At 33.4% G+C, this 16884-nt stretch overlaps 2 protein-coding genes across 4 annotated transcripts in view; one reads left to right on the forward strand and one right to left on the reverse strand.

The window, feature by feature from the left end:
- LOC135085271 (zinc finger protein 271-like) overlaps nt 1-5201 on the forward strand; it is a 79152-nt gene extending 73951 nt beyond the window's left edge. The window contains exons 7-9 of one of the 3 annotated variants that reach the window (XM_063980019.1): nt 707-790; nt 875-1297; nt 1382-5201. In XM_063980019.1, coding sequence (XP_063836089.1) covers nt 707-790; nt 875-1297; nt 1382-1908 — 1034 coding nt within the window. In that variant the 3' untranslated portion in view covers nt 1909-5201. Of the gene's footprint in view, nt 1-706; nt 791-874 lie in introns of all 3 variants that reach the window. The other 2 variants (XM_063980021.1, XM_063980018.1) reach the window with 2 other exon arrangements.
- Nucleotides 1-16884, reverse strand: part of LOC135085285 (zinc finger protein 37-like) — a 165358-nt gene that overhangs the window by 66974 nt on the left and 81500 nt on the right. The gene's annotated exons all lie outside the window — the stretch shown is intronic.

Raw genomic sequence — 16884 nt, forward strand, 5'->3', positions numbered from 1 at the left:
GAAATGAAAATAGACGTCTATAAAAAAATTGTGAAACCAAAGAATATAATAAAGAAAAAAGAAAAAGCCACTAACAGTGAAGTGACTGTAAAAAAGAGAAAACTCACTAAAAACATGAAACCAAATAGAAAAAATGAAACAAAATTAACCGTTAGTAATAATTTAACCGAAAACGATGTATATTGTGAAGACCCATTATTTAAATCGGATGACCCGTTAGACACAAATTATAAAGATAATACACCAAATACAGATAAATTAGACAGTTCAGACACGAATATGGACACGGAAGATATAGAACAAAATGATGAAAATGAAACGAAAAATATTACAGCAACAGAAAAAACATTTCCATGTGATACTTGTAAAAAAGTCTTTACAAGTAATGCGCGGTTGACACGTCATAGGCGTGTGCACACGGGCGAGAAACCATTCTCATGCGAACATTGCTCGAAAACATTCGCAGACAAATGTAACCTAAGTCGACATTCCCGAATCCATTCCGGAGAAAAGCCATTCGAGTGCGATCTCTGCGGAAAATGTTTCTCGATTAAAACTCACTTGAGCGTTCACTTACTCACGCACAATAATTCTAGTAAAAAACAAACTAAAAACACTGTGTCGTGCGATGCTTGTGGAAAAATATACACGCACAAAATGAATTTAGCACGGCACATTTCAACAAAGCACGCCAGGACACATACAGGTGAAAAACCGTTCTCATGTAACTATTGCGATTACAAGACTGCTGTACAATCTCATTTAATTAGACATATACGGACACATACAGGTGAAAAACCGTTCTCATGTACCTATTGTCATTACAAGACTGCTAAAAAAGATAGTTTAAATACTCATATACGGACACATACAGGTGAAAAACCGTTCTCATGTAACTATTGCAATTACAAGACTGCTGTACAATCTAATTTAATTAGACATAATATACGGACACATACAGGTAAAAAGCCGTTCTCATGTAACTATTGTCATTATAAGACCACTCAAAAATCAACTTTAATTAAACACGAAAGGACACATACAGGTGAAAAACCGTTCTCATGTAACTATTGTCATTACAAGGCTGCTGTAAAATCAGATTTAATTAAACATATACGGACACATACAGGTGAAAAACCGTTCTCATGTAACTATTGTCATTATAAGACCACTCAAAAATCAACTTTAATTAAACACGAAAGGACACATACAGGTGAAAAACCGTTCTCATGTAACTATTGTCATTACAAGGCTGCTGTAAAATCAGATTTAATTAAACATATACGGACACATACAGGTGAAAAACCGTTCTCATGTAACTATTGCAATTATAAGACCACCGTAAAATCAAGTTTAATTAAACACGAAAGGACACATACAGGTGAAAAACCGTTCTCATGTAACTATTGCCATTACAAGACCGCATCAAAATGTAACTTAACTGCTCATATACGGACACATAAAGGTGAAACACCGTTCTCATGTAACTATTGCCATTACAAGACTGCAGTAAAATCAGATTTAATTAGACATAATAATATACGGAGACATACAGGTGAAAAACCGTTCTCATGTAACTCTTGCCATTATAAGACCACCATAAAATCTACTTTAATTAAACACGAAAAGACACATACAGGTGAAAAACCGTTCTCATGTAACTATTGCCATTATAAGACCACTCAAAAATCAACTTTAATTACACACGAAAGGACACATACAGGTGAAAAACCGTTCTCATGTAACTATTGTCATTACAAGACTGCTAAAAAAGATAATTTAATTAGACATATACGGACACATACAGGTGAAAAACCGTTCTCATGTAACTATTGCCATTATAAGACTACTAAAAAATCAACTTTAATTAAACACGAAAGGACACATACAGGTGAAAAACCGATTTGAGGTAAACAGTCACTATAGAAAAAAAATCTTCAGTAATTATTTCAGTAGGTTGTAGGTATAGTTAGTAGTATAAAAGCAGTAAAAGATGTAGCTAAAAGTCTTTGGTGTAAGTAGGTAGGTATACTATACAGGGTGGAAACGATAAGTGATCTCACTCGATTATTTCTAAACTATACAAGATATCGAAAAATTGATTACTGATCCTGAAAGTGCTTACCGCGTACGTGCTTACCCAGTTTTTGGATATCTTGTATAGTTTTTAATATTATGTGGTTTTACTAAATGTATGGAAGCTGGAAACATTGAATTTTCGGATAGATCCATTTATTTTGTAACCTATTATTGGTACCGTTGGATAGAGCTCGGGAAGCACTTTCAGGATCAGTAACCAGTTTTTGGATATCTTGTGTAGTTTAGAAATAATCGAGTGAGATCACTTATCGTTTCCACCCTGTAAAGGGAGGCACACAGAAATAAGGCCTAAGTTACCAACAACGAGAACCGAACATAGGACCACTTAAGGCAATGTTATACAGGGTGACTGGAACTGAACCCGCCATAGATAATACGCGTATAGAGGAGGTCATTTGCTAATTATAGAACCTTACTTTCTATAACTAAAGTTTTATAGTTTAGGAGATATGTCAATTTTTATACAATTTTTTAGATTTTTCCGAAATTTGACCTAAAAGCTGCTTATTTTTTTTTCTCGCATGATTTTAACCGACTTTTTTATTTGATACTAATATCGAATAAACTTTTAGTCAAATAAAATAAATTTCAGATCTAGATTATGATTCAATAACTAGTTACGAGCCGCCAAAATCTAACAAAAGTAAAAACCACGATAAAAAATTGTACTTCGAATTCGATTGAAACAAAAATTAATGGTGATAATGGATTGCCAATGATCATAAAAATATCTCTAGCTTCTCCTCTTTCCAATGATATATCACACGTTGTAATTAGATATTGAAATTTGTCAAAAATTCAAAGTTTATGGAAGAAAATGGAGTAATAATACAAAAATTATCCATACAAAGTTGATTTTGAATTTTAAACTCTTTTCTTCATAATGTGATCATTTTTCAAGAAACAAACAAAAATAGTTATGAAAAGGAGTATAACAGAAAAAATGAGATGTTTGAAGAAACTTTGTATGGGTAATTTTCGTATTATTACTACATTTTCGTCCATAAACTTTGAATTTTTAATAAATTTCAATATCTAATTACTACGTGTGATATATCATTGGAAAGAAGAGAAGGTAGAGATATTTTTAAGATCATTGGCAATCCATTATCACTATTAGGTTTTTTTTAAATCGTATTCAAACTTGAATTTTTTATCGTGGTTTGTACTTTTGTTGAACTTTGACGGCTCGAAACTAGTTATTGAATCATAATCTAGATCTGAAATTTATTTTATTTGACTAAAGGTTTATTCGATATTAGTATCAAATAAAAAAATCGGTTAAAATCATGCGAGAAAAAAAAAAGCAGCTTTTAGGTCAAATTTCGGAAAAATCTGAAAAAAGTATAAAAATTGACATATCTCCTAAACTATAAAACTTTAGTCATAGAAAGTAAGGTTCAATAATTAGCAAATGACCTCCTCTATACGCGTATTAGCTATGGCGGGTTCAGTTCCAGTCACCCTGTATAGAAGGTAAGTAGGTACGTCATATTTTTCTTAGGTTCCGTTATTACTATTTTACACAATACTTTGAGAATAGTAACTGAGTATTATTTATTTATTTTTAACAGAGTTATAAAGTTGCCTTTTTAAACTGTACTTTCTCAATTATTTATTTAATACTAGCTGACCCGGCGAACTTTGTTCCGTCTTAATGGCAATAAATAAGCAGACTTTTTTTTATTTTGAACGGGATAAAAAGTATCCTATGTCCTTCTCCTGGCTCTAAACTACCTCCCTGACAATTTTCAGCTAAATCGGTTCAGCCGTTCTTGAGTTATAAGTGGAGTAACTAACACGACTTTCTTTTAGTATACAGGGTGGAAACGATAAGTGATCTCACCCGATTATTTCTAAACTATACAAGATATCGAAAAACTGGTTACTGATCTTGAAAGTGCTTCACGAGCTCTTTCAAACGGTGCTAATAATAGGTTTCAGAATAAACTGGAACTATCTGAAAATTTAATGTTTCCAGCTTCCATACATTTGGTAAAGTTACATAATTTTAAAAACTACACAAGATATCGTAAAACTGGTAACTGATCCTAAAAGTGCTTCACGAGCTCTATCCAACGGTATCAATATCAAGTTACAGAATAAACTGGATCTATTCTAAAATTAAATGTTTCCGTCTTCCATACATTTAGTACTATCACAGTCATGGCACTCATCTCTTGATAATTTTATAGCAAGTAAAGCCTAAAACTAATGCTTTTCACAAATAATTTTAAATAAGATACAAGTTACGAGTTTATTTAACCGCCTTTTTAAGTTTATTATTTAAGAAAAAAATAAATAACACTTTTAATTTGTGTCGTCGGCATACATTTAGTATGGAAGCTGGAAACATTGAATTTTGGGATAGTTCCAGTTTATTCTGTAACCTATTATTGGTACCGTTTGAAAGAGCTTGTGAAGCACTTTCAGGATCAGTAACCAGTTTTTCGATATCTATATATATAAAAATGAAACCCGTTTTCCGTTGTCACGACATAACATGAAAACGGGTTGACCGATTTGGCTGATTTTTTTTTTGTAGTTTTCTAATACTCTGTACAAGGTTTTTACGGAAAAAAATATAAAGAAAATCTCTACGCTAAGGCGGTACGAAGTTCGCCGGGTCAGCTAGTCTTGTATAGTTTAGAAATAATCGAGTGACATCACTTATCGTTTCCACCCTGTATAGATAGATTGACTTAAGTATGTTATTCTAATGATGGTAGTTCATTCATGAACATGATTTTGAAATTACTTACAATTTGAGACAATATTATAGTTATTAATAGGTATTTTACTAAACAAAAAATACACTGAAAAAATGTTTTGTTTGTATTAAACACGAACTATTTATTACTAATGAAGTCTTGATTACCAACACAACAATACCTATTCTTTTATGATTGACCTAAAATGTATATTTTCAATTTTTTTTTGTAATTCATTCTACCACTATATTTTTTTTGTCTATTAATATTTTAGGAGAAAAATAATTTTGATTTTTAATTGTTATTGTGTTTAAATTTTGTCCCTGTCTGCATGATAAAAATAACATTTAAGTAACTTATCGCCTGAATAAACTTTACTGAACTAAACAACTTGTATCATTTATAAACAGAAATTGCCTTGATGGAAACCAGGCCTTAGAAGCGTGAAGAAGCGCTGCAGCGAGCCACAACAGCCACACCACAGCATAGAGCAAAGTAATTTAAACTTAGGCACCACAGTGGCACGCTTGCTTGCTTGCCGCATGTTCGACTTCATACTGGCGTTAGGCCAGCCTCCCTAGACAAGTTGCACTTTTTGATAGAATCCGTCAAAACTACAAAAAAAGGCCATTCGACCATTTTTCAACCGGTTTGCGATTAAAAAGTGCACTTTGTTTCCACCAAAGCGGAGCAGAACGGAGCGGACGGAGGAGTGTTTTCAATAACCAATCATTTCTTTATTTCCACTTCTCCTGTCCGCTCATCACTCATCGCAGCTCCGCAAGCGCCGCGCCGCCGCCGCTGTCAAATTCTATAGAAAAATTTGACTACCCGACACTTAATAATATGTTCTTAATGCTTAATGCGTAGGTACAATGATCGAATACGATGAAGACATATTTTTTGTTTCGGGAAATGAGAGCGCACTTGAGAAGTAACTGCTCATTTAACTGACGCCAACTCACAGTAAGCGGGGTGTACATGGGAATTTTAAAGACTAAAATATATTATTTTTAATTGATGCCGGAAAAAAAGAACATAGTTAATTACAATAAAAAATAAAAGAACTCACTTTTCAAATGCGCTCTTACCCAAGTAACACAAAACACAATTATAAGAAGCGTACAACAGCATGAACCTACGTGCAGAGCAGTATATAAGCAGCATATGTAGCACTATATCAGCCGTATAAAAGTCTATAAGTGTCTTGTAAGCGCAATTTGGGCCCCAAATAATACGGCTTTGAGCATTATTAAATATTATTAGTGCTGCTAACCAGCGCTTATAATGTTATTGAAGACAGACATTAGTAAAGTTGTTAGACAGCATATTCTAATGTAAAAAGCATTTTATTAGATGTTAGTACAGCTTTGAAACAGCTTTCAGAATTACAATGCCAAAGTTACGTTTTATTCTAAGGCTGAACGTTTTATTTTGTTTGTTTGAAAGTATTCGAAAAAACTTATCGCATTTTATTGTCCGATTTGATTATTTTTCGTTTAGAGTATTGCAGTGCAATGGTGTTGTGAGGAGATGTTTTAATGTCTTTATTTAAAATAATTTATCATAAGGTAAGTATCATTTTTTTTTGTTTCAAGAATGAAAATGAGCTGGGAGTATTAGTCTTATGTGAAAATACAGGGTGTTACTTTGCATTCTTGCCATATTTACAGAGGTTACTATATTACTGATACTGAACACAAATCCGTAAAAAAATAATGCTTGAAATTTTTTTTTTTAATCATGAGTATTTTATTTTATCGACAATCTGTTAAACACACCACTAATTATCGTAACGCATGCACATCACTTGTGGGCGATGGCGATGGAGACTTTTTTACTTTTTATTGTATTTTTAAATATCTATTGCAATCTATTGTCTTTAAAATGTCTTTTTGACACTTGTAAAAAACTGAGAAATCCATTAATATCACAAATCACGTTATAAATAATACAAAAATGACTGAAGTGTATTCAAACAACGAATAATTTAATCAAAATGGTGCTTGGAGTGTCTGCAAGACGTCTTAGACGAAATGCTTGATGACGTACCCTTAGCGTTACACCAAATGCTCTACTACCAGCAGGATGATGCTCCCCCACAATGGACGTCAAGTGCGCGAATAATACGTTTGGTGAACAGTGGATTGGACTAGGGGTCCTAGCTTGGCCACCACGATCCTCGGACCTGACACCAATGGATTTTTGGAGTGACGAAACGACTGGTATGCGCAGAAGAGATAAACAGTGTAAACGCGTTACATGAAAGGATTGTTTTAGTGAAACTGTGAGACAAAACGTTTATGTGTTGCGAAAACTAAAGCGAAAAACCTACGCTTCGCCGTGCTAGACTGTGCCTTCATCAGATGATCAGAACGGGGGACACTTAGAACACTTGCATCGCAGTACGTAAACTTTGTAAGTAGGAACTTATAAATAAATAATTAATTGTGAATAAGGTGATTTCATTTCATACTTAATTTATTAATTTGTAAAAAAAATAGGGTACAATGTTATAAATTAATTAAAACCCTAATAATTATTACGTATTTTAACGGTCCTAAGCCCGTAAAGTAGAAAGGAAAATCTGAAATCAACTGAAGAGTAGGTATTTTAAAATAATTATTATGACTGGATAAAAAGGCTGGTACCCAGAGCCATAAAACAGCAGATTATTAAGAAATAGGCCACGCCCACTAGGTTTATTCCACTTGCACCTGTAGAACGTGCGAGACAAAATTAGTTTATTCCAATTTGTACTGAAAAACCAAATTTACTAAAATCTTAGTGTACTTTCTTTATGGGAGTCTTTTGTTTATCTTAAATAATAGGTATTGTTCCCTACTTTTATCTTTGTGAATATGGCAAGAATGCAAAGTAACACGGTGTATATATATGTTTGTGGTTTATAATTCACGCGCCCTCACAGAAATCCTTTTTTTAATAAAATAGGGACAAATTTAGAATCGACATATGACACTTTTTGTGATTTTTTTAACGATTTGATTAATTTTAACTTATAAAATTGCTTCTATCGATACTCCGCTTGTAAGAAAAGGATAATAAGTAGTATTTCATGCATATGTGTATTATAATTTTATTTTCTATGTTAGAGAAAACAGAAAGCAAATGGCGTCAGATAATATTAATGTTTTAAACTTTCAACTAGTGTCTTTTAATGTTGTCAGTCTTATTATAGTAAAAAGAAAATGGTTATGTCATTCAACCTACATATAAAATATCTAAGTGATATCTTTAGCATTACTGTAACACTTTTTAGGTATGTTATAATGTTCATTAGGTTTAAACGTCATAAAAATGGATTGCTTTAGTGTTAATCAGGGTACCGAAACAATAATTTAGAATCCTTTAATCACGTCATGATCCCCTACTCCACGTCTTTCAATTTTATCTGTCTCCAATTAGGTAGGTACCTAGTTTGACAAGTGTTAAGTATAAAATCATTATCACTACAAATGTAATTTGTAATGAAACACGATATAGCTACCTATCTTATTTTTCGCTCATTGTAATAGTAATAATTTAAAGGAACTTTTTGTAACTAGTTAGTAGTGTTGCTGTAGTCGTTTTTTTAAGGGTATGCGTTATACGGGTAATTATTTAGTTTTCAGGAAACTACTTCTCTATGAAGTCATAAATAAGCTTATTTGTTTTTTTTTCAGATGCCTTTTAAAATAGTGCAAACGACCGAAAGGGATGAAGGAATGTTCTACGGAACTTCTTGACTCACACAACAACCGATTGTACCTACTGTATTTTGTGTATGAGGTGTATCATTTTTTGGAACACGTTTTGCATTTCTTTAAACCAAATATAAAGTTTGAATATTCCGTCTTTATCTTTCTCTTTACTCCACCTGTTCTCTTAGGCTGAGTTGCACCACCTAACTTTGACCGTAACTATGACGATAACCGATGTTTTTTGTATGGGGTTTGACAGATTTTTGACGATTGTTAAAGTAAGTTGGTGCAACCCGGCCTTAAGTCTTTTTCCACTGTTTATTCATGTCAATAACGTGACACGTTCGACATAAATTTTCTAATGAATATACAGGACCTACTAACGCACAAATGAATATAATCATACGGCTCGTGGTTTTATGGCCAAATTATGACCTAAAGTAATAAAATATTTTTTTTATTTATCTAAATAGTGCTAAAAGCTTTAAAGTAACAATAAAATAAGAAGATAACAGAGCTAAAACTTTAGTAAATGTTTGGCTAATGCTGAGCAGTAAATAAGCATAAGAAAAGATCATAAAAATGCGTTCAATCTGTAAAATGTGTTAATATATCTGAATGCACTATAGAATATTTCGACAACGTTTATTTAATGCATTAGGTTTTCTTATTTACTAATATACGGTTTTAACCTTTGTGTTAGTGTAAATGCTGTTAAAGGTGCTGTATATTAAAAGTAATTAATGTTTTAGTATGATTATAAGCCAATTAACTTAATTTTTTTAGACCATATAATAGCTTCATGCATTGTAAATTTTACCGCATTCTACTCAAAAGCATTTAAACTAAGTCAAAACTGATTTAAAGTGATAGTCTGACTTTAAAACGTAAATCAATCTTAACTTCAGTGAATATACAGATTGCGTGTTACTTGGGTATTTCCCGAGGCGGTTTTATATTGTTGATCTAAGGCTCAACACTTCTTTGCTCTGCTTCCCTCCATTTTGTTCCGCTACGCCTTGATCTCATCCTTGGTCTTAGGGTTCTTAAATAACTCTATGGGTTCTTAGGCCTTGGTGGAAACCATGACGCTAAAGATAAAAATGGAGGGCAGAGTTGGAACAAAAACTTGAGTCAAATACCTACTTATATCTATCTCGCTCTCTGCGGCCCTACCTCTCTTTTTAGTGTGAACTGTAGTATTGCTATCTTCTGATTTAAATCTCCTTGTAAATTCTTCGAAATAGCCAATTCACTAACCAAATCAGAAGTTAAACAAATAAATAATTAATATTTGAAACTAAGATTACCTAACTAGTTAAATAAAAAATCACAAAATTGTCGGCTATTTAGGCTTAATGTGTTGGCGAATCAAGGAATTACAATCCCAATTCCTGGGTAATCGGTACCATGTGGCAACAGCGGCCCATCCGGCCCATCATGGCGGTTGTTTACTATTTTGTTTATTAAGCAGTTAATTTCGTTTGAGATTGTTTACAGGAAATAATCATTGTTTTATCACAAGAATTGGTGCAAAATTTTGTAGTGCGTGGTTGCGGTAGTACGTGGTGTCCTGGAAGTGACATAAGATTCCACGCGTAAGTGTTTATTTCGTGATTTCCGACATTGGATCATTGTAAACATGTTTCACATTTTTTACAGTAATTTCTTCCTAAAACGTTTTACCAGTAATTACACTTATCATTTTTAATGATACCTATGTCAAGAAATAAAGGTTTTACATTGGTTTCATTGAATTTGATTAAGATACATATAAAAAATACCCTTATGTCCAAAGGGTACTACAAGGTTCGAGACTATATTGATGACAAGGATGCGTGGTCAGTTCAGTCTGCACATATTTGATGTACTTAAATTTGACTCAATAAAAAACTCAATAAAATAAAACTCAATAAAACTCATTTATTTCTGTAAATAGGCTTTAAAAAAGCACTTTTACACGTCCCAGTATTAACCCTACCACTGCTTCAGGACAATAAATGGGCCAGTGCTGAGAAGAAGCAGCGCAAGAAACTCAGTCACTATCCTCTTTTTCAAAGGTTTACATGCTTTAAAATGTACAAAGTTATAAATATTTATGCGAGCTAGGCAGTAAAGTATCCCAAACATTTTTATCTTTTAAATAATCATCGACTTTATAGTAGCCCTTTTTCATTAAGGTACTTTTAATATGTGCTTTGAATTTATGAATGGGTAGTTCTACAACAGTTTGTGGTAATTTATTAAAGAATTTAATACATTTTCCCATAAATGAATTACCAATCTTATGCAATCTGAAATTTGGAACGGCAAGTTTATTTTTGTTTCTTGTATTAAAGTTATGCAAATCGCTCTTTTTCGTGAATTGCTCTATATTTTTGCGGACATATAAAAGGTTTTCATAAATGAACTGTGAAGCTACTGTCAGTATGTTAATTTCCTTAAAAAAATCTTTCAAGGAAAATCGGGGTCCAAGGTTATAAATGGCCCGCACTGCTCTCTTCTGCAGAACAAACACAGTTTCAATGTCCGCGGCTGAGCCCCACAACAATATGCCGTATGACATTATACTATGAAAATAGCTAAAATATACTAGCCTTGCCGTTTCAATGTCAGTTAATTGCCTTATCTTTCTCACTGCAAAAGCAGCCGAACTGAGCCTTTTTGACAAAGTTTCAATATGAGGACCCCATTGAAGTTTAGCATCTAAAGTGATTCCCAAGAATGTTGTGGAATTTATGCTATTTAATGGTTCATTCTTCACCATTAATTGCGTGGAAACCTGCCTCACATTAGGTAAGGTAAATTTAATGCACTTAGTTTTGTTTGCATTTAACAATAAGTTGTTAACAGTGAACCAATGTAGAACCTGTGAGAGTGTGTTATTAATATCGTCAAAATTTACTTTACCTCTATCAACTTTGAAAATGAAAGATATGTCATCAGCAAATAACACAATATCACACAGATCTTTTACAAAGTAAGGAAGGTCATTAATATAAATAAGAAATAGCAAAGGTCCCAATATTGATCCCTGCGGCACACCCATAGTAAGAGGTGCTCCAGAAGACTCAGTTCCGTTAATACAAACTTTTTGTTTTCTGCCTGTGAGATACGAGTTCAGCAGATCAAGTGACTTATTCGAAACACCATAATGTCGCAATTTGTTTAGTAAGGTTTGGTGGTCTACACAATCAAACGCTTTTGAAAGATCACAGAAAATACCAACAGCGTCCTTTTTACCCTCCCAAGCATCAAAGACGTGTTTCAATAGTGCTACCCCAGCGTCAGTAGTACTTCTACCTTTCGTAAAACCAAATTGCTTATTGTGTAATAATTTGTTAAAAATGAAGTGAGATAGAAGTTGGTGGAAAATAATTTTCTCAAAAATTTTGCTAAGTACTGGTAGAATAGAAATCGGTCGAAAATTAGAGGGGTCACATTTGTCACCAGCCTTGAACAATGGAATTATTTTACTTAACTTCATTAAGCTAGGAAAGCAACCTTGATCAATACATGTATTAAAAATGAATGCAAGGTGAGGAGCTATGGTGTCAATAATTGTTCCAATTATACTGACTGAGATTCCCCAAAGGTCCTCGGTTTTTTTCATATTTAATTCTCTAAAGGTTTTAATTATTGTATTACAATCTATATGCCTGAACTGGAGCAGACACTGGCACTCGGTGACATTAGATTTTAAAAGAGACTCTGCAAGAACTGTGGGTCTAGACAAAGTGCAAATTATAATCGCAAAGCAGTCGAAAAGTGGTCGAAAAGCCCCTTTTTTGTATGGAGTTTTGACGGATTCGATTTTCGATTCGATCAAAAAGTACGTTTTGTCTAAGGGAGCTGGTGATGAATTCAGTTCTTTAGTTGTTTCAGACGCAATATTGGAGAAGAATGTCTCAAATGTGGTTGCAACTTCTGTATCGGAATTTATAATTTCGTTTCCGATTTTCAGTGAAAAAGTGTTATCCTTCGATTTATTTTTACATGTTTGTTTATTTATTATGTTCCACGTAGCCTTAGCTTTATTATTAGAATTTAAAATCATGTTTCGAAGATGATTTGATTTAGCAGCCAAACAAACCCTTTTAAATATTTTTGAGTAATTTTTAACATATTCTATAACATTCAGATCTTGCGTATCGGCTTTAAGACTATATAATTCATACATTTTATTTCTACTCTTGTGAATGCCGGTTGTAGCCCAGTCGTCAAATTTACATTTAACAGAATTTATTCGGATCTTTTTCTGTGGGAATGTGGTTTTGAATTCCTCACTCACAACACTGAATAGATCCTCATAAATCGATGGCTCCTACGTATACTGGCGTAAGTGAAAAAAGTAAATTTTACAGGAGAGCCATTTTAGTGGCCAGAACCATATTTTTGGGTCATATCTTCTGACCTACTAAAATAAATTTAATGAAATTTCACATTTAGCCTTAACATGTAATGCTTTTGCTACTGCTGTTATCAATTTTTATATTTTTCTTATATATTTTGAGATTTTACGCATTGCCCTTTTACGTCGTCACATTTCTATAATTTCATGTATATTGTTCAACGTAAAGAGACTTAAATGACAACATAAATATAATATTTTAAGCGATTACTCTCTTTATTTATGCATGTAATTATTTTAATTGTTATCATGTGCTATATCAATAATAAATCAGTTAGAAAAAGTTGTTTAATGTATCGTTATTACGTTTTAACGCAAATACGCCCATATACTGTGCTCGAGGTTTAGTTAGGTCTTTTAACATAATGTGTCATATTTTTAAAAATTATAAATAACTTGAAAAAATCGAACTGCCTAAGGCGGGAATTGAACCCACGATGCCTTAGGCAGTTCGATTTTTTCAAGTTATTTATAACTAGCTTTCCGCCCGCGGCTTCGCCCGCGTGGAATTTTGTCTGTCACAGAAAAACTTTATCGCGCGCGTCCCTGTTTCAAAAACCGGGATAAAAACTATCCTATGTTCTTTCCCGGGACTCAAACTATCTCTATGCCAAATTTCATCAAAATCGGTTGCGAGGTTTAAGCGGGAAAGCGTAACAGACAGACAGACAGACAGACAGACAGACAGACAGACAGACAGAGTTACTTTCGCATTTATAATATTAGTTGGGATTGGGATTTTCAAATTAGTTTGAGATGCGACTCTTAACGCTAAAAATTAAATAACTATATAATGTGTCATAATTTATAAATAAAACAATTTGCTAAATATTTTCATGGCTTTATTTAAGATTTGGATTATAAAAAATATATATTTATGTAAGCAACTACTCGTATAGATTGACGAATCGTATGATTGGGCTTTATACGTGGCGTAGTTTTGCTCATACGCCTATTTGCCTAAAATTTTATTTTGTATCTAATGGAAAAAAATTTTTTTTTTCTTACTGACGTTATACAGGGTGTTAGGTAAATGGGTATATGAGCCGACACTAGCCCATGTTAACATGGTCATATAAATGGTATGGTGAAGTCAGATATTTGATATCATCATTTTTTTAATTTTCATACAAAATAAATTTTATAAAATCCGATTTGTATGAAAATTAAAATAATTAAAATGAAGATATCGATTTTCTGACTTCACCATACCATTTATATGACCATGTTTACATGGGCTAGTGTCGGCTCATATACCCATTTACCTAACACCCTGTAGATTAGAGCAAAATGAAATCATTGCTTAAATAATTGGAAAAAGGCGTAAGCGGCAGTTTCGCCTTTATACGTAGGAGCCATCGAAATGTGATCAACATTATTGTCATCTAATATAAGTTTATCAATACCATCACAAATATTTTTCTTAAATTTGTCAATTCGGTTAGTTGTTATTGGCCTACAAACAACATCCACTGTACTAGGGACATGATGGTGTTCAAATGTGGCCAATTGTCCACTATGATCTGAACTAAGGCAATTAATTATTGATTTACTTTGAATATTACAGTTACAAAAAATGTTATCTAAGCAAGTAGCTGATGTTGGAGTGATTCTAGTAGGCTCATTGAAAAGATTTGATAAATTAAAAGATTTAAAAAGGTTTAAGAATCTTATTTTATATTGAGTATTATCTAATAAATCTATATTAAAATCTCCACACACAACTACTCTCTTATTTGATTTAAATACCTTTTCAAGACCTCCTCCATAGTGGATTCGAATAATTGGTAATTTGCAGATGGGGGCTTGTACACACTTACAATTATATGTATACTGCTCTAGCTCTGCACACGCAAGTTCTATAGTTCGTTCGATTGAGAGTGAAACAATGTCTTTTCTTTCCTTGTATTTAAATTGATTATTTATTATTATGAGTGACCCCCCTCTAATAGCAGACTCCCTGGTGAACGAACTACAAACTTTATAATTACCTACATAAAACATTAATTCATAATTTTTAAGCCAATGTTCTGTTAAGCATAATACATGAACATTGTATTTTTTTAAAAACAATTCTAGTTCTAATTCTTTGCCAGACTATTCTTACCGTTAGATAATTCCTGGCAATAAGTGGTGACTGAGTTTGTTCCGGCGTTTCTTCTCAGCACTTGCCATAAATATGTTTGTCTCGAAGCGCTGGTAGGGCCCAAAAGATAAGGAGACATGTAAAGTGCCCCATAAGGGCTACCTTTTCTTTTTTTATTATTTTCTATTGACGTTCATAAGTGCCACTTGTGGTCTAGACTGAATAAATATTTTTGATTTTGATTTTGATTTGAGCAATTTTATATTTTTTGTTTATTAAGAAAGAGCGAGTCTGCCCACAGAGAGCGAGATAGTGATACTTAGTTTGTGCTTCAAGTAGGTATTCGGAGTGTGGACTCCATTTTTATCTGTAGCTTCATGGGTACATCTGAGGTACTAAATAATGATAAATATAAGAAAACCATAACTTACATGTTTCGTCCAATTTCAGCATACACCCGCCAACCTGATATCAGGATGGCGGCTCATTTTGTAATTGTAATTGTTCCCGTTTTAGGGAGGTACAAAATTAATAACTAAAGGTACACCAAGGTACATCTCAGGTATTAAAAATTCATATTTATATTATTCAATTCTGTGACCATACACCCGCCATTCTGACGTTCACAAAAATTTGACTACCCGACACTTAACTGCTCATTTAACTGACGCCAACTCACAGTAAGCGGGGTGTACATGGGAATTTTAAAGACTAAAATATATTATTTTTAATTGATGCCGGAAAAAAAGAACATAGTTAATTACAACAAAAAATAAAAGAACTCACTTTTCAAATGCGCTCTTATTTCCCGAGGCGGTTTTATATTGTTGATCTAAGGCTCAACACTTCTTTGCTCTGCTTCCCCCCATTTTGTTCCGCTACGCCTTGATCTCATCCTTGGTCTTAGGGTTCAACTCTATGGGTTCTTAGGCCTTGGTGGAAACCGGGCCTTACTGGCCAAAAAGGTTTAGTCCAAGTCTGTACGAAAATTATAGTAAAAAAAGTAAAGTCACAACAAAAAAAAAAAAAGTAAACTAATGTTTTTTTGGCGGGAAGCTCTCGAGGCGGGAGGTTCTACTTTTTCTTTGCGAGTTCAATAAAATTCAATTAAATAGTTAATCTAGCAGCAAATTAGTGGCTGTAGTGGCGAGATGAGTTCTGACAGTGGGGGTAACGACCCCAAACATAATACTAAGAAAAGAAAAGTAGTTGAAGTACAAGATGATGAGTCCATACATGCACCATACTACAAGAAGAACCATATACACTGTTATCCTGATAATTCTCCAGGTTGTGTATTTCCTGTATACATACAAAGCACAAATGACACTGTAAAGTTTGGAAACAAGGACCCTATCTACCTGAATAGCATTTTTAGTCGGTACAACAAGGGAGTCAAAGAAATAAAACGAGTGAATGCAATGCGGTATGCTGTAATTTTTGACAATGCAAAGATTGCTAATGCGTTACTGTTTAACTCAACATTCTTGTCTTCTCATGACATCAAAGCCTTCATCCCTGCGGCAACATCAGAATGCATAGGAGTTATACGATACATTCCCACAGATCTTAGCTGCAAACATCTATTTGACAAACTTCTCAGTTCACAGGAGATCCTGGCAGTCAGAAGGTTCACGAAGCGCACTCCTGAAGGTATCATCCCATTGCAAACTGTATCTCTGACCTTTGCAGGTAATGTACTCCCCGAGCATGTTAACTATGGTCTAAGCATCGTACCTGTAACTGAATACATTAAGCCTGTAATGCAGTGTTATAAATGTATGGCATTTGGTCATACCACCAAATTTTGTAAAAGGAACATCGTATGCTCTATATGTTCACAATCTCACTCATACAAAGAATGTACAAATGCAA

This window comes from Ostrinia nubilalis, chromosome 28 (genome assembly GCF_963855985.1).
Source record: "Ostrinia nubilalis chromosome 28, ilOstNubi1.1, whole genome shotgun sequence".
In the NCBI taxonomy this organism is placed as follows: domain Eukaryota; kingdom Metazoa; phylum Arthropoda; class Insecta; order Lepidoptera; family Crambidae; genus Ostrinia; species Ostrinia nubilalis.